Here is a 15981-nt window from a genome sequence, read left to right on the forward strand (position 1 = left end):
TCCAAGTGGAGTACTTAGCAAAATAACGAAGAGCCAAGCAGCCCAAACCAGCTGCCTGGCCAGGGCTCAGCATAAACTGAGCAGAATAACCACAAGGGAAGGGTGTCTAGACAGCCTCAGTCTATGTAAGAAGCAACTCTCCCCTACAGTGTCAACTCTGAAAACGCAGACTCCAAATATCAGCTCCAGCAAAAGAGCAGATGAGAGACCATGTTGACAGTTGGGAAACACACTGTGGGCTTCCTCGCCAAACGCAACACGAAGGAGAGCTGCAGGAGCTGCCCACCTGCCAAGAACAGCCACTGGAGATCCAGAAGGGGAATGATGCCCGGGACCCCATGTGGGATACAGGTCGCTGCTTCCACTGGAAAGGGGCTCCAGTAACAATACTTCAGTACAGATTGAAAAGCCACCTTCCCACAAGAGAGGGACTGAAAAGACCGTCAACTCTCAGTGTGGCATGGAAATTGGCTACCTGTGATCTTTCCACTTCAGCTCCATTGGCTGCTTCTTCCTTTCCATTCTTCTAAGTTTCTCAACACTAGTATCTGGTGAGGGATGGAGGAAACTATCAAACATGAGGCATATTTAGGATATGTGCAGTTAGGATAATTCGGGCCTCACAGGGGCTCATCTAAATGTCTGGGAAAGGCATTTCTATAGGACTTACAGGACTACATAGAATGAATGCCAAAAGCTCTAGCTACAACAGTATCTGTACTGGGCAACTGCTGTGTCCCAGGCTTTGTGCCAGGTTCCGGGAATACAGCAATAGATCAGAGACAAAGCCAGTCCCTGCTTTCAGGGAGCTTACAGACAAACCGGGGAGTGAGACAGTAACCAAATACCACATGAAACTTCTATATAAAGTACTGCAGAGTCTTCAGGTGGGAGTCCCACCCAGAGGGAAGGTTAGCAATGATTTCCAGGGGAAGAGTAGGAGTTTGCAAGGCAGAGGGAAAAACATGTCTTCAGGCAGAGGAAACAGGATGTAAGGGACATGTGACGTGCACAGTATTACACGAGCCTGGGAAAAGTCCCACAGGGGGGCCGGTGCACAAGGAGCCCGGCAGGAAGGAATGGTAAAGGTGGAGAAGTAGCTGGACAGCCAGAGCTTTAGGCAGTGGGAGTCACATGCTCCAATTTTCATCTCTGCAAAGACCCACAGTGGCTGGAAGGGGGTTACAACAGACGTGAGTAAAAAGCTCCCTATTGCCCAAAAGTGTTCATAAAACAAAGAAATCGTGCAGAAGAGTGTTGAACGTAAAAATTTATCTTTCAAGATCACTGACGAACTCCACTGTTCTTCCTTCCATGTCTCTGCTCTGGTCCTTTTTTAAAATGCAGGGTAGCGGGCAGTGGGTCACAGGTGCCAGAGCAGGCTCCCAGAACCATGGATATCCCACAGGGCCACACAACCCAAGGCATGCCAAGGATTTCAGGCACCGTATAAACTCCATCAGCAGGCTAAACTGTTTATATGTTCTGGAGTTAAAAATACACCAGTCAGGTCAGCGTTAACACCAGGGCCTTATCAGCAAAGCTGTTTGTACGCTGGTTACACAAGGCCGGCCTATGACTGGCCCATCTTTTGAATGTACCTCGATCTGCAAATTGTCTAATGATACATCAGTGAGATTATAATAAAGCCACCAAATATACACGCATTTGAGAAAAACACTTTCCAAACCCAGGGATACTTTACTGTTTATAAATAGTTGACTTTTTTTGATCCCCAAGCATATAATATTCGCAGTTGCTCCAGAAACCAAAGAAACACGGAACAGGAACACAAACCGCAACCTAACAGAAACAATAAACAACAGATGGCGAGACATATGTGTGTGCTACCACCCCCTTCACCAAAGGGGCACACCAAAAATGGATTCTGACACACCATGCTCTCCCGAGGAGGAACCACGCTCTTCAAACCCCAGTCAAGACACCATTTATGGAGCACTGGCTCTACGGCTAGAGCTGTGCCAGGTAGTTCAGGCCACCAAAGAGCTGCAGGCCCAATCACGGTCCTCGAGGAATTCAGATCTGAAAGGGATGAGAGACGAACAAAAACCAAGGAAGTGGACAGTACTAGTCTTACAGTATTCTTCCCAAATACAGTCAGGCAGAGTCCGGTTTGAGATCCAACTCGGGCAAGTGCTAGACCCTGGGCAAGTCCTTCAGCCGCTCTGGGCCTTGAATATGATATGGAGGTAATATATTTCAGAGTTCAGAGGATGATTAAATTAGTTACTGGGCACGTGTCCTGCCGCGAAAGCGTGTACTGCTATTATCGCGGTAGTTCTAATAACTAACCTTCCTCAAGCTTTTGCTATGTGTTAGGCCCTCTATAAAAATCATAAAGTATTTCAACTTTGTCGTCATAACAAGTTTAGTGAGGTGGGCACTACAATTACCCTTTTAACAGAAGAGGAAACTGAGTGAGAGGGAAGCTGAGTAAACTGCCCAAGGCTACCCAGGAAACTGGGCTCCAGGGCCACCACGCTAACCAGTTTGCCACCTAACAACATGAATGCTTCAGACCCACGGCCACCAGCCCCTCATAACCACACCTGTGGAACGAAGCAGGGCTTTGGAGAGGATGGAGACACAGCGTTATCTTCCCTAGTAGACCCTGAAACACTGCACTGTTCTGAGTTTTTCACTGGTTACCATGGCTTGAACTTATTCGAAGAATTCAAGACAAATGCTAATATAAATTCAGACTGGCAAGTTACATTCACCTTAATTAATGATTATGTGATGTTTATGAAAAATTTTAAATGTCATCTATCTTATAACAAAGGGGAGGGTTCCCAATAAATAAGTGTGGCTGTTGTATTGCTTTCCATATGTGGACATGTCTATTTTAGGTATCACAATCTCATGTCTGATTATCCGGCCAATTTCACCTCAATGCTCACTGTTGAAAACTCTGACTAGAATTTTCCAACTACACTGTAACTTTAAGCTTTTGTGTTTCTTCTACATTTAAAAAGAATGCCATTTCCCAATATATAACTCCCAGATGTAGAACTCACAGATGATTCATCTCACAGAACAAGTGTTCGGAGACATCAGCTCCAAATAGAGGAAAAACTTGGAATCCCCTTCTCCCTCAAAGTAAGAACTCGCCTAGATCTGCTTTGCTCAACAAAGTTTGTTTTCAATTATATTTCCAAATTCTTTTAACAATAACTGCATGGCGTCTGGCACCAACACATCTGATTCTTTGAAGTGGTTCTCAAGCAGAAAGTAGAAAATAAGGAGAAAGGAAGGGAGGAACATTCATAACTTTTCTTTTAGGTCAAATATTCTCTCTAAAAGTTCTCTCTGACATATAATATCAGACAACCTACAAGCTATGACTTCTCACCAAAGATCTGTCTGCACTGCAGGGAGCACCCGTGACAGATCAGACGAAAGCCTCTGAATTTATCCCTCTACCCTTCAGCTGGCTCTTCATGGCAACACAGATCCTCAGCACAAAGAAAATGGTCTTTTACTCCTTATATCTAAGTTCCTAAAACACTTCTGTTAAGTCCTCCACACAAGTCAATTAGAAGTAACCACACTTGAGGAGTAAACCCTTTTGAGAAAACAATGAAAACACGGGCAGATCACTTCCGCCCAGAAAAAACATACCAAGCCCGAAGACGAAAGTTATAAGGTAATAAATAATTATCGAGGGACTCCTTAGGTACATGAAATTGAACAATCCCTGATGCTTTCAAGTCTAAGTGGAGAAAAAAGGCATAGATGTGTGAAAACTTACCTAAGTAGTTAGACTGAGAATCCTCTAGGAGACAACGAGATAAAAAAATAATAAATTCACCAGAAAAATGTCAACTGAATAACAGGGAATGTCTGAGCCTGACAGGAGAGACTCATGGGACGGTGGGAGGATTATTTGGCCTATTTTGATCTCAGAAAGCACGTGGGAAAAGGCCATCTTTAGGTCTTAAAGGAAGAATGTTAAAAAAGAAAAAAGAAGTCTAGTTCTTTGGACTATTTGCTTTAGTCCTAAATTAGTTCCTAATTCCTGTTAAACTTCCTGTCAAGAAGTTCCAAACTATTAATTGTGGCTCTAGCTTCACTGTATTTTAGCTGTATCCCCAAACAAGGTTCCAAATTCCAAGAATTTGTTCTAAAGAAAAAAAATCCAAAGTTTCTGCCTTGTGAAAATTTACATGACAAAGAATGAGTGGCAGGAAGAGAAAAGCCCAAGACCTTCCAGTGAAGGCACTAACAAACTCCAAGTGGAACAAAGGTGGATATTCAGAACATAGAAAATAAAAGCTTCTCGATTCTGCAGGATAAATAAAGTCTTTTAAGGAGTCCAGTTATGACAGGGATCGTGATTTTCAAGAACAGTGTTTGGCCAAGAGGAAACCAATGAAAACCCAGGCAGATGGATAGATGTGATATGTGACCCCCCCAAAAAAAAAGACCAAAATTGAAGAAATGAAGCCTTGTGTACACACAAGGCTGCTGAATTTCCACCTTAAAAGGTGCACATGAAAGATCTCCCCAGTAAAAGGGCTAAAAAGCTCCTCTGGTCTCTGCCATGTCCTCAGCATATAGTCAGTGGCAAGCGGCTTAGAAGGGACACACAGGGAGGTGTGTAGCAGCTGCCTTCCCTGTGGCGATTCCTATTGAATCTGCTACAGGTGGCCCATCTCGTCACTTCCTGCAGTTTATCAGCATCACCTGCACGGCACTCATGCCAGCTGTACACGTAAGGCCTACCTGAGAGAGACGCTGCCTGCAGTGCCCTAAGACAGGCAAGGATAAGCAACTCTTTGGGAAAATATGTGCTCAATTTATTTGCTGTTTTTGACCCAAGTTCTTAAAACCTAAATCAAGGATCTATAAAGTAGGTCTGCACCAGCTTCCACTGTTTTTTGGGGGGGCTGGAGGGAAAAAGGAGGCACCGACCAAAGAAATACTGGGGAGTATTTGCTCCCCTTCAACACCACCAAAGGACCCACAAAAGGTTCCGTCTTTGAAAGTCCCCCACGCACATCCTACCTCCCCTTCGCAGCTCAGGGTATGCATTTGAGATTCTACTCGGAAGCACCCAACATGCAAAAATTCTTTTAAGTAAATATCCTAGACACACGGGTTGATTCACTAATTCTTACCATACAATGAGTAGTAAGTTTATTCCCTCTTTGCTTCAATTAGGACAGAATCATAAACCTGAAAATGAGGAGTCTTAGAAGTCATACATCCCTTTACAGAAAGGAAATTAACTGGTCAGCCCAAGGTCATCCTGCCAAGCAGGGGCAGAGCTGGGACAAAACTCGAAGGGCTTCCGACCCAGCCATAGGCTGTTTTCCCATCCTACCACATTCCTGCCTTCACAGCTTTAAGAAAATTATTTTTTTTCCTTTTTAGTCAGTAGTTTGCATTCCTCTTTAGTCAAGAACCCCTTTAAGAAGCTTAACGAAAATACGGGCTCCTTACTCCCAGAAAGATGAACTGAACTCTAAGACTTCACATATAATAAAGTTCCCTAGACACCCCCAAAAATATTATTTGCCTGTCTTTATTTTAGAACAGTCTGGAATTCAATATAATTAAATCATTTCTAAGTACTGTTTCAAATGAACTTGTAAAAGAATCCAAAAATCTCCATAGAAGAGTTCCTGATTTTTCTCCTGGGCAAAGCACACCACTCAATGAGGCCAAACCACCTGTGGCCAAGAGTCCTACAGACACCAAATCTGAGGAAACATTCAGAGGAATGTGGGAGAAGGCAGATCTTCATAGCTGCAAATCACTTTAGTTTGCTTTTTGGATCTCCTCTTCTCCAAACTAGAAAGGAAACCCCATCCCATTCAAGCTGCAGCGTCGGCATCCATCACTTCGTTGCATCAACAACCAACTTCCTGGAAGCAATGAGCTCTTCTGGCTGTTTATAAGTTTTGCAAGCACTGGGAGCTTCTGTGCCAGAAATTCACACCAGCCCAGGTGGAGGGAGGAAATCAGACCAAAAAAAAAAAAAAAAATTTTTTTTAAGTAAAAATAAAATGAAAACTAAAATGCAAGCAAAATGCATAGTGCTGGACCAAGGTACCACACTGCTGAAATAGGATGAAAGGATGAAGTTCTCCCAATCTGCAAAATAGAAATCAAATTCCTAGGCGGAATTTCTCACATGGTAAGTTTTTACCCCATACATTTTGCTTAAAACCTTTGGCATGTGCTTCCACTTTCCTAAACACAGAATCCCCTAGATATTATATAAATTTAATTAAGCTGAATATATCCATGAGTTTAACCTGACCATGCTGGGCAGCTTTTAAAAGCACTGAACACTCCATAACCTATAGGAAATTAGGTTTTCACAAATAGAATATGGAAATCATTCCATAAACTATGATCAAGTGAATGGCACTGGATGCCTGTGTAATTCCCATTTGGATTCCTATCTAAGCTGCAGCCTCATTGAAATATATTCTAAAGAGGTCTCCTAACCAACTAAGTAACAGGCTGTAGAGAAATAAAATGATGGACTTTTACAAAACAAAACCATTTTACAGCTACTTGGAGAAAAGCATTTTCAAATCTGTGTGAAGTTTAAATCAAGCACAGAGGGTTCCAGGAACCTAGTTCTTTTCTTTTTGAGGATTTTCTTACAGGGTGCCTCTAACTATTTAAAGAAGCCTCAAGTAGCCACAGCTGGAGGGTCAGGCCTTGCAAAGTAAACAACAGTTAACTCAATTCAGAGTCACTAACTACAACCAATGGCTAATTATCCCTCTATTAAGGAACAATATCTGAAATATCAGTTTTTAAATGACCCATTGGTAATTATGTTTGTTCACTAATGGATGCCAATCAACACTTAACAAACAGCCTAGTAGAAACCTCCAAATGAGAGCAACAAGTGGAGAGAAGAGTTCGTCAGAATTACACATTTCTGGCGAAGGACTGTAGGACAAAAGGACTTTCTAAGCCCCTCCCAAAAGAGGAAAAAAAGAACTGTATTCTGAAAACATAAATTAAGCGCGCACACCGCATGTGCTCAATAAACATTCTGCAAACATACAATTTACCAAAATTCCCTTTGCATAAAAAATACTTAAGGTTGATTTTTTTTCAAAAGTTGTTCAAGTTCACATTTCTTAAAACCAGCCTTTAGTGAATTGTATAATATGTAAATTATATCTCAATAAAGCTGTCAATTAAAAAAATATACATTTCCAGATGAAATGGTATGCTTAGATTTGCTTCCCAAAAAACAGGGATGAGGAGAAGTGTATTGGGGCATAGATCCAATAAGGGGGGTTGGTAATTGCTGAAGATGAGGGATGGTACAGAGCTCATTGCATTACTCTGTCCACTTGTGTCGATTTCTGCTACCTCCATAGTAAAAGGTAAGAAAAAAACACCCCGTACCAACAGAAGTGGGTTAATTTATTTAAAGTACTCGGCTGCATATCTAATGTCTCCTTAATTCAGATTTTTTCTTTTTTATATCATACTTTTAAGGTCTTCTCAGAAGAAAAAGATGCTATAATGCACCAATCTACTTCCCAATCAATCAGTTGGTAGTTGTCACTGCCTAGGCAGGGCCCAGCTGTCCACTGCTTTTCACCCAGCCCAAAGTGCTAAGTCTCAGGATACAAATGCTTTCAAACAAAGAGCTCTGCAACCACAAGGTTTGGAACTAAAGCGTGATTATCTGTCCCCCAGTTCAAAAGTGCTCAATTCTTCTCATTGTATCTAACAGGCTACCCTCAAGTAGGTAATCCAGTGAGAACGAATTTATCAGTGCAATGTGTGCTCTGACCAAAGATACTAAGTGGCAAACTATTTGAACAGCAAATTATAAACTCACTGAAGGAGCAAAGGGCAGGAAGTGGTGGTGGTGGTGGTGGTGGCACTTGCTAAATGCTGCATAAAGGAGTCTTAAAAGATGAAGTCCTGAAATTTTTTTTATCAGCTAAAAAAAAAACACACAAAAAAAACCCCTCTATTATCTCCATCTTGTTTCTCGACATGCAGCTAATTCTGCTTGCGGAGTAGAACCTACTCACTTCATTCATTTCTTCCTAATAATATGAGACCTAATGACATGAGAGAAAAAAATCTGCAGATCTTAAAAGACTAGAGACCTGTTGCACCACAACAGTTTAAAGAATAATCAATACTTAAAAAGAGACAGGCCATGCTTTCTTTAAATTCTCTGCCTGGCACCTTTTGCCAAAGCAAACTGAAAAAGCAGTGATTGGAACCTACATCCTGGTTCGTAAGGAAATCAAGATGTATTAGACTTTCAGAGATGAACGGATTGGTTGTTCGCACAATGGGCTTTACTGGTTGTGCTAGATTACATAGTAATAAAGACGCAAACAATCGTAGCCGTTTATGTGGGCAAGGCTGTGAATCACCGCCTTTCACTGGGGAAGGGACGCAGCTACAGGTGCAGAAGAAGCAACAGCCAAAGGCTTTTCAGGTGGCATCCTTGCCAGATTCCTCAGATGACTCTGTGCTCACTGCCCATGGTCCCCTACAAAGGACTGCAAACAAACCAAAACAAATGAAAAATGTCAGAGCTCTCCAGCTCTGCATACAATCCAGCAATCACCTCCCCTCACACCTCCTCCTCCCTCAAATATTTCCAAAGAGAAGTGGGTACAGTGCAGGATTCAGCCCGCCCCGAAGTCTGTAACCTAACCCATGTTTGGAGGAGCACACCTGCATTTTTCCAAGCTATTGACCAAGAGGAGTTACTTGCATCTCAGTGAGGCTCAGTTTCAATGACACCCTGGGAAATAACAGGGCAAAATTATTAGTTTAAGGGCCTCTCACTTCCCTGCCTCTTTCCCACACGCCATCTCCCAAAAGGATAATGCTAAATAGACAGAAGTATTTGCACAACTGAAATACATTTATAAACCACCTCAATAAGTCCTGCTAATTGTATCATTTATTGCAACTGTTCCTAGCTTCCCTCCTGTTTCTCTGAACTTGCCAAGGGCACATGAAGTTTCACTCGTTTCTCTCTACACCTATCACCAAAAACTTTACTACAGGAGAAGGCTGCTTGGGTTGTGAGCCCTGCCACCCTGCCCACTCCAAAAAGACGCCTTCATATCAGAAAAGTAAACTTTTCCCAGGAAAGCCTTTGTCACCAGGAAATCTGAGTTGGAGAGATTGGCCCTGAGAGAGGATACAAAATGTGAGCTGGTGCCCTAACCTTTAAATCGTGCTCTGGAATCCTTAGCAAGGAGATCGACCCACACTAAGTAACTGGGCGAAACACGTGTGTCATCTAACTTTGTCCTCACAGCAGGAATAAGACAGAATATTAGGATCCCTTTTAAGAAATGAAGGAAAGAGGATCACACGTATATAGCTGTAGAGCTGTAGGATGGTAGAGGAGCCAGGAATGGACCCTAGAAATAATTTTCAACCTCTTCATCACTGTCCCCACTGAAGACTGTGCACTGGATGTGATCACCAGGGATAAGAACATCTGCACACTTAACAGAATAAAAGTGAGGAAAGCTTCGCCCTCACAACTCTTTTTCCCATAGTAACCCAATCCAAGACCTGGGGTACAATTGGGCAGCGAATGCCCATTTAGAGGACACAGAGAAGAACTGAAGGCAGGACATGAAAAGCATGAAACCAGGGAAATGGAGAAATAGCTTTTTTTAAAATGGAGTGATTTTTCTCAACAGACTGGGTTTACGTGTGGATAAAAACCACATGTAAAGTATTAAATTATATAAAACATAATAGTATAGAAAAGCATAAAGCTTTGGGATAAGAAAAATTCATAAGCATACCTTCTCCCCCCCACCAGGATACAAATTGGCAACTTCCAACTGGACGATATACAAACCACAATTTTCATTTTTTTCTACAATCTTTATTTATCCACTCATTTTGCTTAAATGACAACAATCAAGTTCTTCAGTAGAAAATTTCTCAGCCCCAGTCATGTAATTGGCCAGCTAACTGATCAGTCTGGACTGCTATTCTAAACTCTGTAGTTACATAAAAAATAAGTGCAGGTTCCAAGAGGGTAAACTATTGAGAAAAGGTTAACCACTGGTCTTCAAAGTCCTACTTCTTTGCATGGGGAGATAAGAACAGATTTCAGCTTCTGACTCCCACACTTTCACTTGAAATCAAAGCAGGAGACAAGCATATTACTGACATAACATGAACTGAAGCCACGAGGCAGATGGAATGGACCCCATAGGCTCAATGTCATGCGTAAATCATTAAAAAAAAAAAAAACACCACTAACGGTCCCTGAATTTCCCAGAGGCCAGGGAACATTGGGGATTTTTCAATATTTCTCCTCCTATGCCTGGGAATTTTTCTTCTGCCCCTCCTCCCTCCGGTCTCAAGACAATGCCTTCAGCCTTTGAAACTGCATCCATTGTAAACAGCTCTGAATATTAACACAGCCCAGAGTCCTGTAGGCTTTTAAAGGACCCCCAGGGTTTCAAATTGCAGTTGCTGAGGAGGAGGAAGGTCCCCAGTGAGTAAATGTCACCAAGCTCATTCACAAAGAGTTGGAAGTTAGGCTTGCTCACGAAACTTCAAGTCCTTCAACCGATGGTGTAAGTCGGAGGAATCCCTTTGAGTTTTAAATAAGAAAAAGAAGGAAAAAAATCTGGGGCAGTCAACATTATTTAGTGCTTACAGTGACTTTCAGCGAATCCCTTTTCTCCATCTCCCTTGCCTCGTGGATGTCACTTTTAAATAACCACAGGCTATTTCCACCGCCTTCTGGACCTCCACAGCTAAGAGACCTTGAGGGCGTTAGCAGGTGCACACACTGGGCCAGGTGCATTGCTAAGCCCCACAAACGTCCTGCTCTCTCGCTCACATTCCAGTCCACATTGAAAGGGAGGATACTGAAAAGACTCCGCACCAAGGAGACACCTCTGCGAAGTGGGGGAGGCCCTTTCATTGTGAGCACGGGGTCTGGGGGAGAGAGAGGTCAGCCGGAGGCCATCCCAACATGCTCAGAGAAGGCTGCCTGGGGAACCCAGGCCAAGGAATTAGCACTGCAGGGAGGGAAACCTTCAGGCCCAGGAGCAAAGTGGGGTGGCTGACACCCACAAGGAACCAGCTCTCATTACACTACACTGCATCCTCCTCGTCTTTCTGGAGACGGAAAATGACTGCCGACAATACACCCCAAAGTCCAAAGTTTGGGAAATATAGTAAACAAACAGAATTATGGAAAGAGATGAACACACTTCTTTTTAAAACAGTCCCTTAAAAAGGGGGGCAAGAACAGTATCCGAAAGGCAAGACGGACACTGTGCCAACACAGACCGTTTATATTGGGTCCCCCCAGGACGGGGTGTCTCTGGGCACTCAAAAATTAGATTTATAGCCATAATTTCCTATCAGGGGGACTTTCTCTCAAGGCAACCAATTTTATTTGCCAGAGGCCTCCCCTTACTCAAAACAGGTGCCAGAGAACTAGTCACAGGCCAGAGCTCCAACATGGAGGGGAAGCAAGGCCAGGCTTCTGCCACTTGTTGCAAAGAAGCTCCAGCTAAAGCTCCCTGAACTCTGAAAGCCCTCGCGCCTTCCCCATTTTCCCTCCGCCATGACCTGTGTGTACACGGCTCACTATTCCAAACCCCCCTTTGCCCCTCCCCACAAGTGGGAAGATGTTCAGTGTGTCCTGAGTCCTTGCTAAGTGATGGAGAGACAAAGAGGAAATGGCAGAAGGGAAGACCTCTGGACAATAACCTACTTTTTTAAAAAAACAAAAAAAACACACAAGAATCTCAGTTCAGGTCCTGGAACAGTTTGGCCATCAGCACTTTAAATCTAATTTGCATAAACAGGATGGGAAGTACGTCCGAAAGCCTTAATTCACAGCTCCCTGCACACCTCAGACTCCCAGCACAGGTGTAAAATTTGAAAGACAAAGGCCCTCTTTTCTTCACAACTACAATGGCAACTACAGTTTGTTTACTGTCTAATGTAACAAGCATCACTGATGTGCCAAACCAACAAGGTTTGATTTAAGGCACCTAGGTCTGGTCCTGCAAACACAAAAAGAGGTCTAATAGCAAGAGGCCCAAATCAACACATTTAGTTTCATGTGGCCCAGGATAACCACATGTGGCCCTTCAGTGAGTGTCCTTGCTGCTGAATGCCATGCTGTCTTCCAGCCACACTAAGAAAAAGCCTCAGGGTGGTGCTTCCTCCAGGGCCTCCCTTCCTCCCTATCACGCCCCACCGGGTCATCATTTAGCTCCAGAGCGGGTAAGCTCGCCACACTGGGCTCAACATCATGCCACAGGTAAGAAAGAGTCGGAGGTAAATGGCATTTAGTACTTTAACAGCTTCTGAAGCCATGCTCTCAGAATCATTTCAAAGAAAGCAAACATCTGAGTTCTAAGAAGTTCAACTTCTTCTGAGGTTCTGGGAAGTTGGAATAAGGCTTGGCAGTACTTGCTGCTATTTATGAATGTGTTGGTTGGACTATGCCAATCTCACCTACGTAATGGGATGGCAGGCTCAGTTATGGCTCAACTACTACAACTATAAGTTATTGTGCCGAAGAAGTTATTCTCAGGCCCCAGGAATGAACGTATTTTCCCCTCTACCAGCGCCACTCCATTTCTTCTATTCAAATTGCATTTACATTCCCTATTACAAAGTTTTACTTTCCTTATGCTAGCCCTAGGAACAACTCCAAAATTAGACGCTCTGTTTACAAAAGTCAAAAAAAAAAAAAGTTCCATAAAGCCACAGGTCCCTTTCTGTCTCAAATCCACAGCCTGAACTTGATTGAACTACTGCAGTAAATCTTGTTCATGGGGTTATAAATTAGGTCAAAGCATTTTCTAGATACAATAGACTCAGAGGGTGTAAACTTGGTGAAACTACATGTTTTATTATATTATATACAGAGACTTTCTCCCTACAGTCTTGCTGAATCATAGCCAGGAATATAAACGGTATAAATATCCTGATGGAAAATTCAGAGTAAGACTAATGACTTAAATGGGAAATCTGAAGTCTAGAGAAAAAAAAAAATTAGCTTGCTTTTTCTTTAATCAGAAAAACACTTCACGAATATTTTTCAGAGCATATCCATTTTGAACTGAGCACTCTACTGCCACATACTAGCCAGAAGTCACACTCTTCATATCTTAAAATCTAAACAGTTAACACCAAAATCAGTACAATCAAGTCTAGTGAAACTCAAAACACCCCGTTTGGTATTTACTGATCATCAAACGTATGAGAGAAAAGACTGTAATTTCAAAGGTATTTACGTCATGTGAAATGTTACTACTAGGCAACAGAACACTCAAAAAATGACCAGTAGTTTTGCTCCCAAAAATTAAAGGGCAAGATAAAGTGGCTCGTGTGACCAGAGGAAAGTGCAAAGCAGAGGACACCCTGTCCTCTCCAGGAAGTCACCACCTCTGAACTAAGAGCCTTCCCCACAATGCCACTGACACGTGGCACTGGGAATCACTCGTCCAACAGGTGAACACTGAAGAAGTTGTTTTGATTCTGTCCACATGACTTCATGTTTTTAAAAAACAACCTTAAGAGTCTGTAAAGGAGAAAGCACAATACTTCAGGCTACCTCACTAAGTAAAATACTACCTAATGGCAGTGCTGGGTTCTACGTCCCACAACTTGACACAGCCACTGCCTGTGTTAAAACCCACACGATGACCACTGATTCTCACTAAGTCAGTGAATTCTACGGCAGCAGCAGAATATGGAAGAGAAAAACTAACCATAACTAAAGGGTCCAGCTTCAGAACTCTGTAGTACTTGATCATCAAACAATGTGTAATGTGGTCCAAGTTAGAGATCTGGGCCCCATTTTCGGAAGCACAGGACCTTCGAATTAGAAAGGAATTAACTTCTCTTCTTTCCACCGCCCACCCCAGCATCCAGATATCCAGACCTCATTTTCTTAGATCATGCCACAGGTGTTGGTTAAAACTTGTGTCACCAGTTTTGTTTCTCTTTTTTAAACAGTGATTGTCATGCCTGAAGTTACTACTGTGCCTCTTCTGTGTTCAAGGAAAGATACCCAATAATTCAACTGAAAAGGCCTACTCAAGCTCGGCCTTTTCTGGAAGGCACTAAAAGTTCTGCAGAGACGCTGATTACTGATAACTGGACAGGATTTTGACTCGTGGACCAGGCCATTTAAAAGTTTTTAAAAGCTGTTATAGTCTATCACACTTAGAAAAGTCTAATGTATTTTTTCCTGCCAAATCCTTAGTGTCCCACTAAGTTCTATAGGCCAAAATCCTGACAACACAGAAAAGAGTCTCTTTTGGGTGAAGCAAACTCTTAAATCAACCAAGTCCCTGGCACCCTCTCCTGAAGTAGCACTACTCCAAAACTAATTTGCACCATTTATAGAGGAGAAATACTAGGGGGGGGGCCCGGGGGGGCCCACCCCACCGGATCATCAAGCCCAAGAGGGCCCCTATGGAATAGATAGAAATGGTCTGGAACACAGTTCCTTAAAATGCCAACCAGGCAGAAAAAGCCAAACTCTCCGCAGTCACAGATTTCCAGGAACTCTCAAAGCCCCCTTACTCAGGGGTCCTCCAGGAAAGGCTGCCTTCTGCCCCAGTGAGAGCCAAGTCAGGCCACCACGGTCCTGGGGGATGAAAAGACGGCTACACACACACTCTCACTAATAAATAATGAAAATGCAAGACTGGAGCCAAGAGTCACCTTCATTCATTACCCACTGGAAGGAAGGCCAAGGAGCTCAGACACCAAAGAGTTGGGTTACAGGATAGGAAAAAAGGAACACATACACACAGACCCCCAGACTTCCTCACACTCTTCCCCTCCAGATGTTTCCCACTCTACACCCACATACAAACACCTCACCTCCAGACTTTCATTCACATTCTCTCACCTCCAGACACCAGACACCCACTCACTCAGTCACTCCCAGATCGCCCTCACAACCTACACACGTCACTCACCTCCAGGTTTCAATGACCCACATTCGCTGACTTCCACCCCCCCACCACCACCCCAAGGCACACTCTTCTCTCCTCCAGACCCTCAAGACCCAGGCTCGCTCACCTGCAAACCCTCAAGAGGCACACACTTCCCTCCTGCAGACTCCTCACGCACGCCCTCTCTCCTCCGGACCCCATGCACGATCTCACCACCACAACCCACGCTAAGTTTTCCAGGCCACACAACTTCACTCGCACACGACTCGGCCCGCACCCCCTTCCCAGATAAGAACTCCCCCGCCGCCCCTTCCCCAATGACAGCGCCCCGGGGCGCAGGGAGCGGGGAGAGCGGCACTCACAGGCTCCGCGTCCAGGCAGGCAGGTCCCCAGGCAGCGCCGCCAGCCCGCGCCCGCCGCAGTCCAGCGAGTCCCCAGCGCAAGTGCAGGCGGCGGCGCAGGGCGCTCGCGGGCCGGCCTCGGCCGTTGCCGGCTCCAGCCGAAGCAGCAGCAGCAACCCCAGCAGGAGAGGACAAGGCAAGCGGCGCGGGGCCCCGAGCGCTCCCCGGACCGGACGCGCCATCTTGTCTGGAGCGCGCTGCGAACTCCGGGCGCTGGGGCTGTGAGGTCCGGGACGACCGCGGGCGCAAGCGGGCCCGCGGGTACTCAGCTTCGCACTAGGCTCCGCACCGGGGCATGGCCACTGGCACAAGTTCTCCCCACGGTGACGACTCCGGCACTCAGCGGGCCCCCGGTGCCCGGGCTGCTCCGCAGCGCCCGGAGGGGGCCGCGATCCCCGCGCCCATCCGGGCCGACCCGCCAGTGCTCCCTGCGAACCCCACAGATCCGGGCAAGGGGTGCTCGGCCGGCGCTCCGTGTCCTCCCGCCACCGCTCCTGGCCGGCTTCTGAGCTCTCGCGCACGCCAAGTGCCGCCGCCGCTGCGAGGACGGCGCTCAGCCTCGCAGCCTGAGCTCTGCGCCCGTGGGCATCTTCCTCGCGCCCAGCAGTAGACCCGCGGCTGGACGG

At 44.9% G+C, this 15981-nt stretch overlaps 1 protein-coding gene across 2 annotated transcripts in view; it reads right to left on the minus strand.

The window, feature by feature from the left end:
- The window catches only part of LRIG1 (leucine rich repeats and immunoglobulin like domains 1), a 110922-nt gene extending 95385 nt beyond the window's left edge, over positions 1 to 15537 (minus strand). For both annotated transcript variants that reach the window (XM_033131663.1, XM_033131662.1), the window contains exon 1: positions 15317 to 15537. In XM_033131663.1, coding sequence (XP_032987554.1) covers positions 15317 to 15537 — 221 coding nt within the window. The remainder of the gene's footprint in view (positions 1 to 15316) is intronic.
- Positions 15538 to 15981: the final 444 nt, after the last annotated feature.

This window comes from Rhinolophus ferrumequinum, chromosome 17 (assembly GCF_004115265.2).
Source record: "Rhinolophus ferrumequinum isolate MPI-CBG mRhiFer1 chromosome 17, mRhiFer1_v1.p, whole genome shotgun sequence".
Classification (NCBI taxonomy): Eukaryota; Metazoa; Chordata; class Mammalia; order Chiroptera; family Rhinolophidae; genus Rhinolophus; species Rhinolophus ferrumequinum.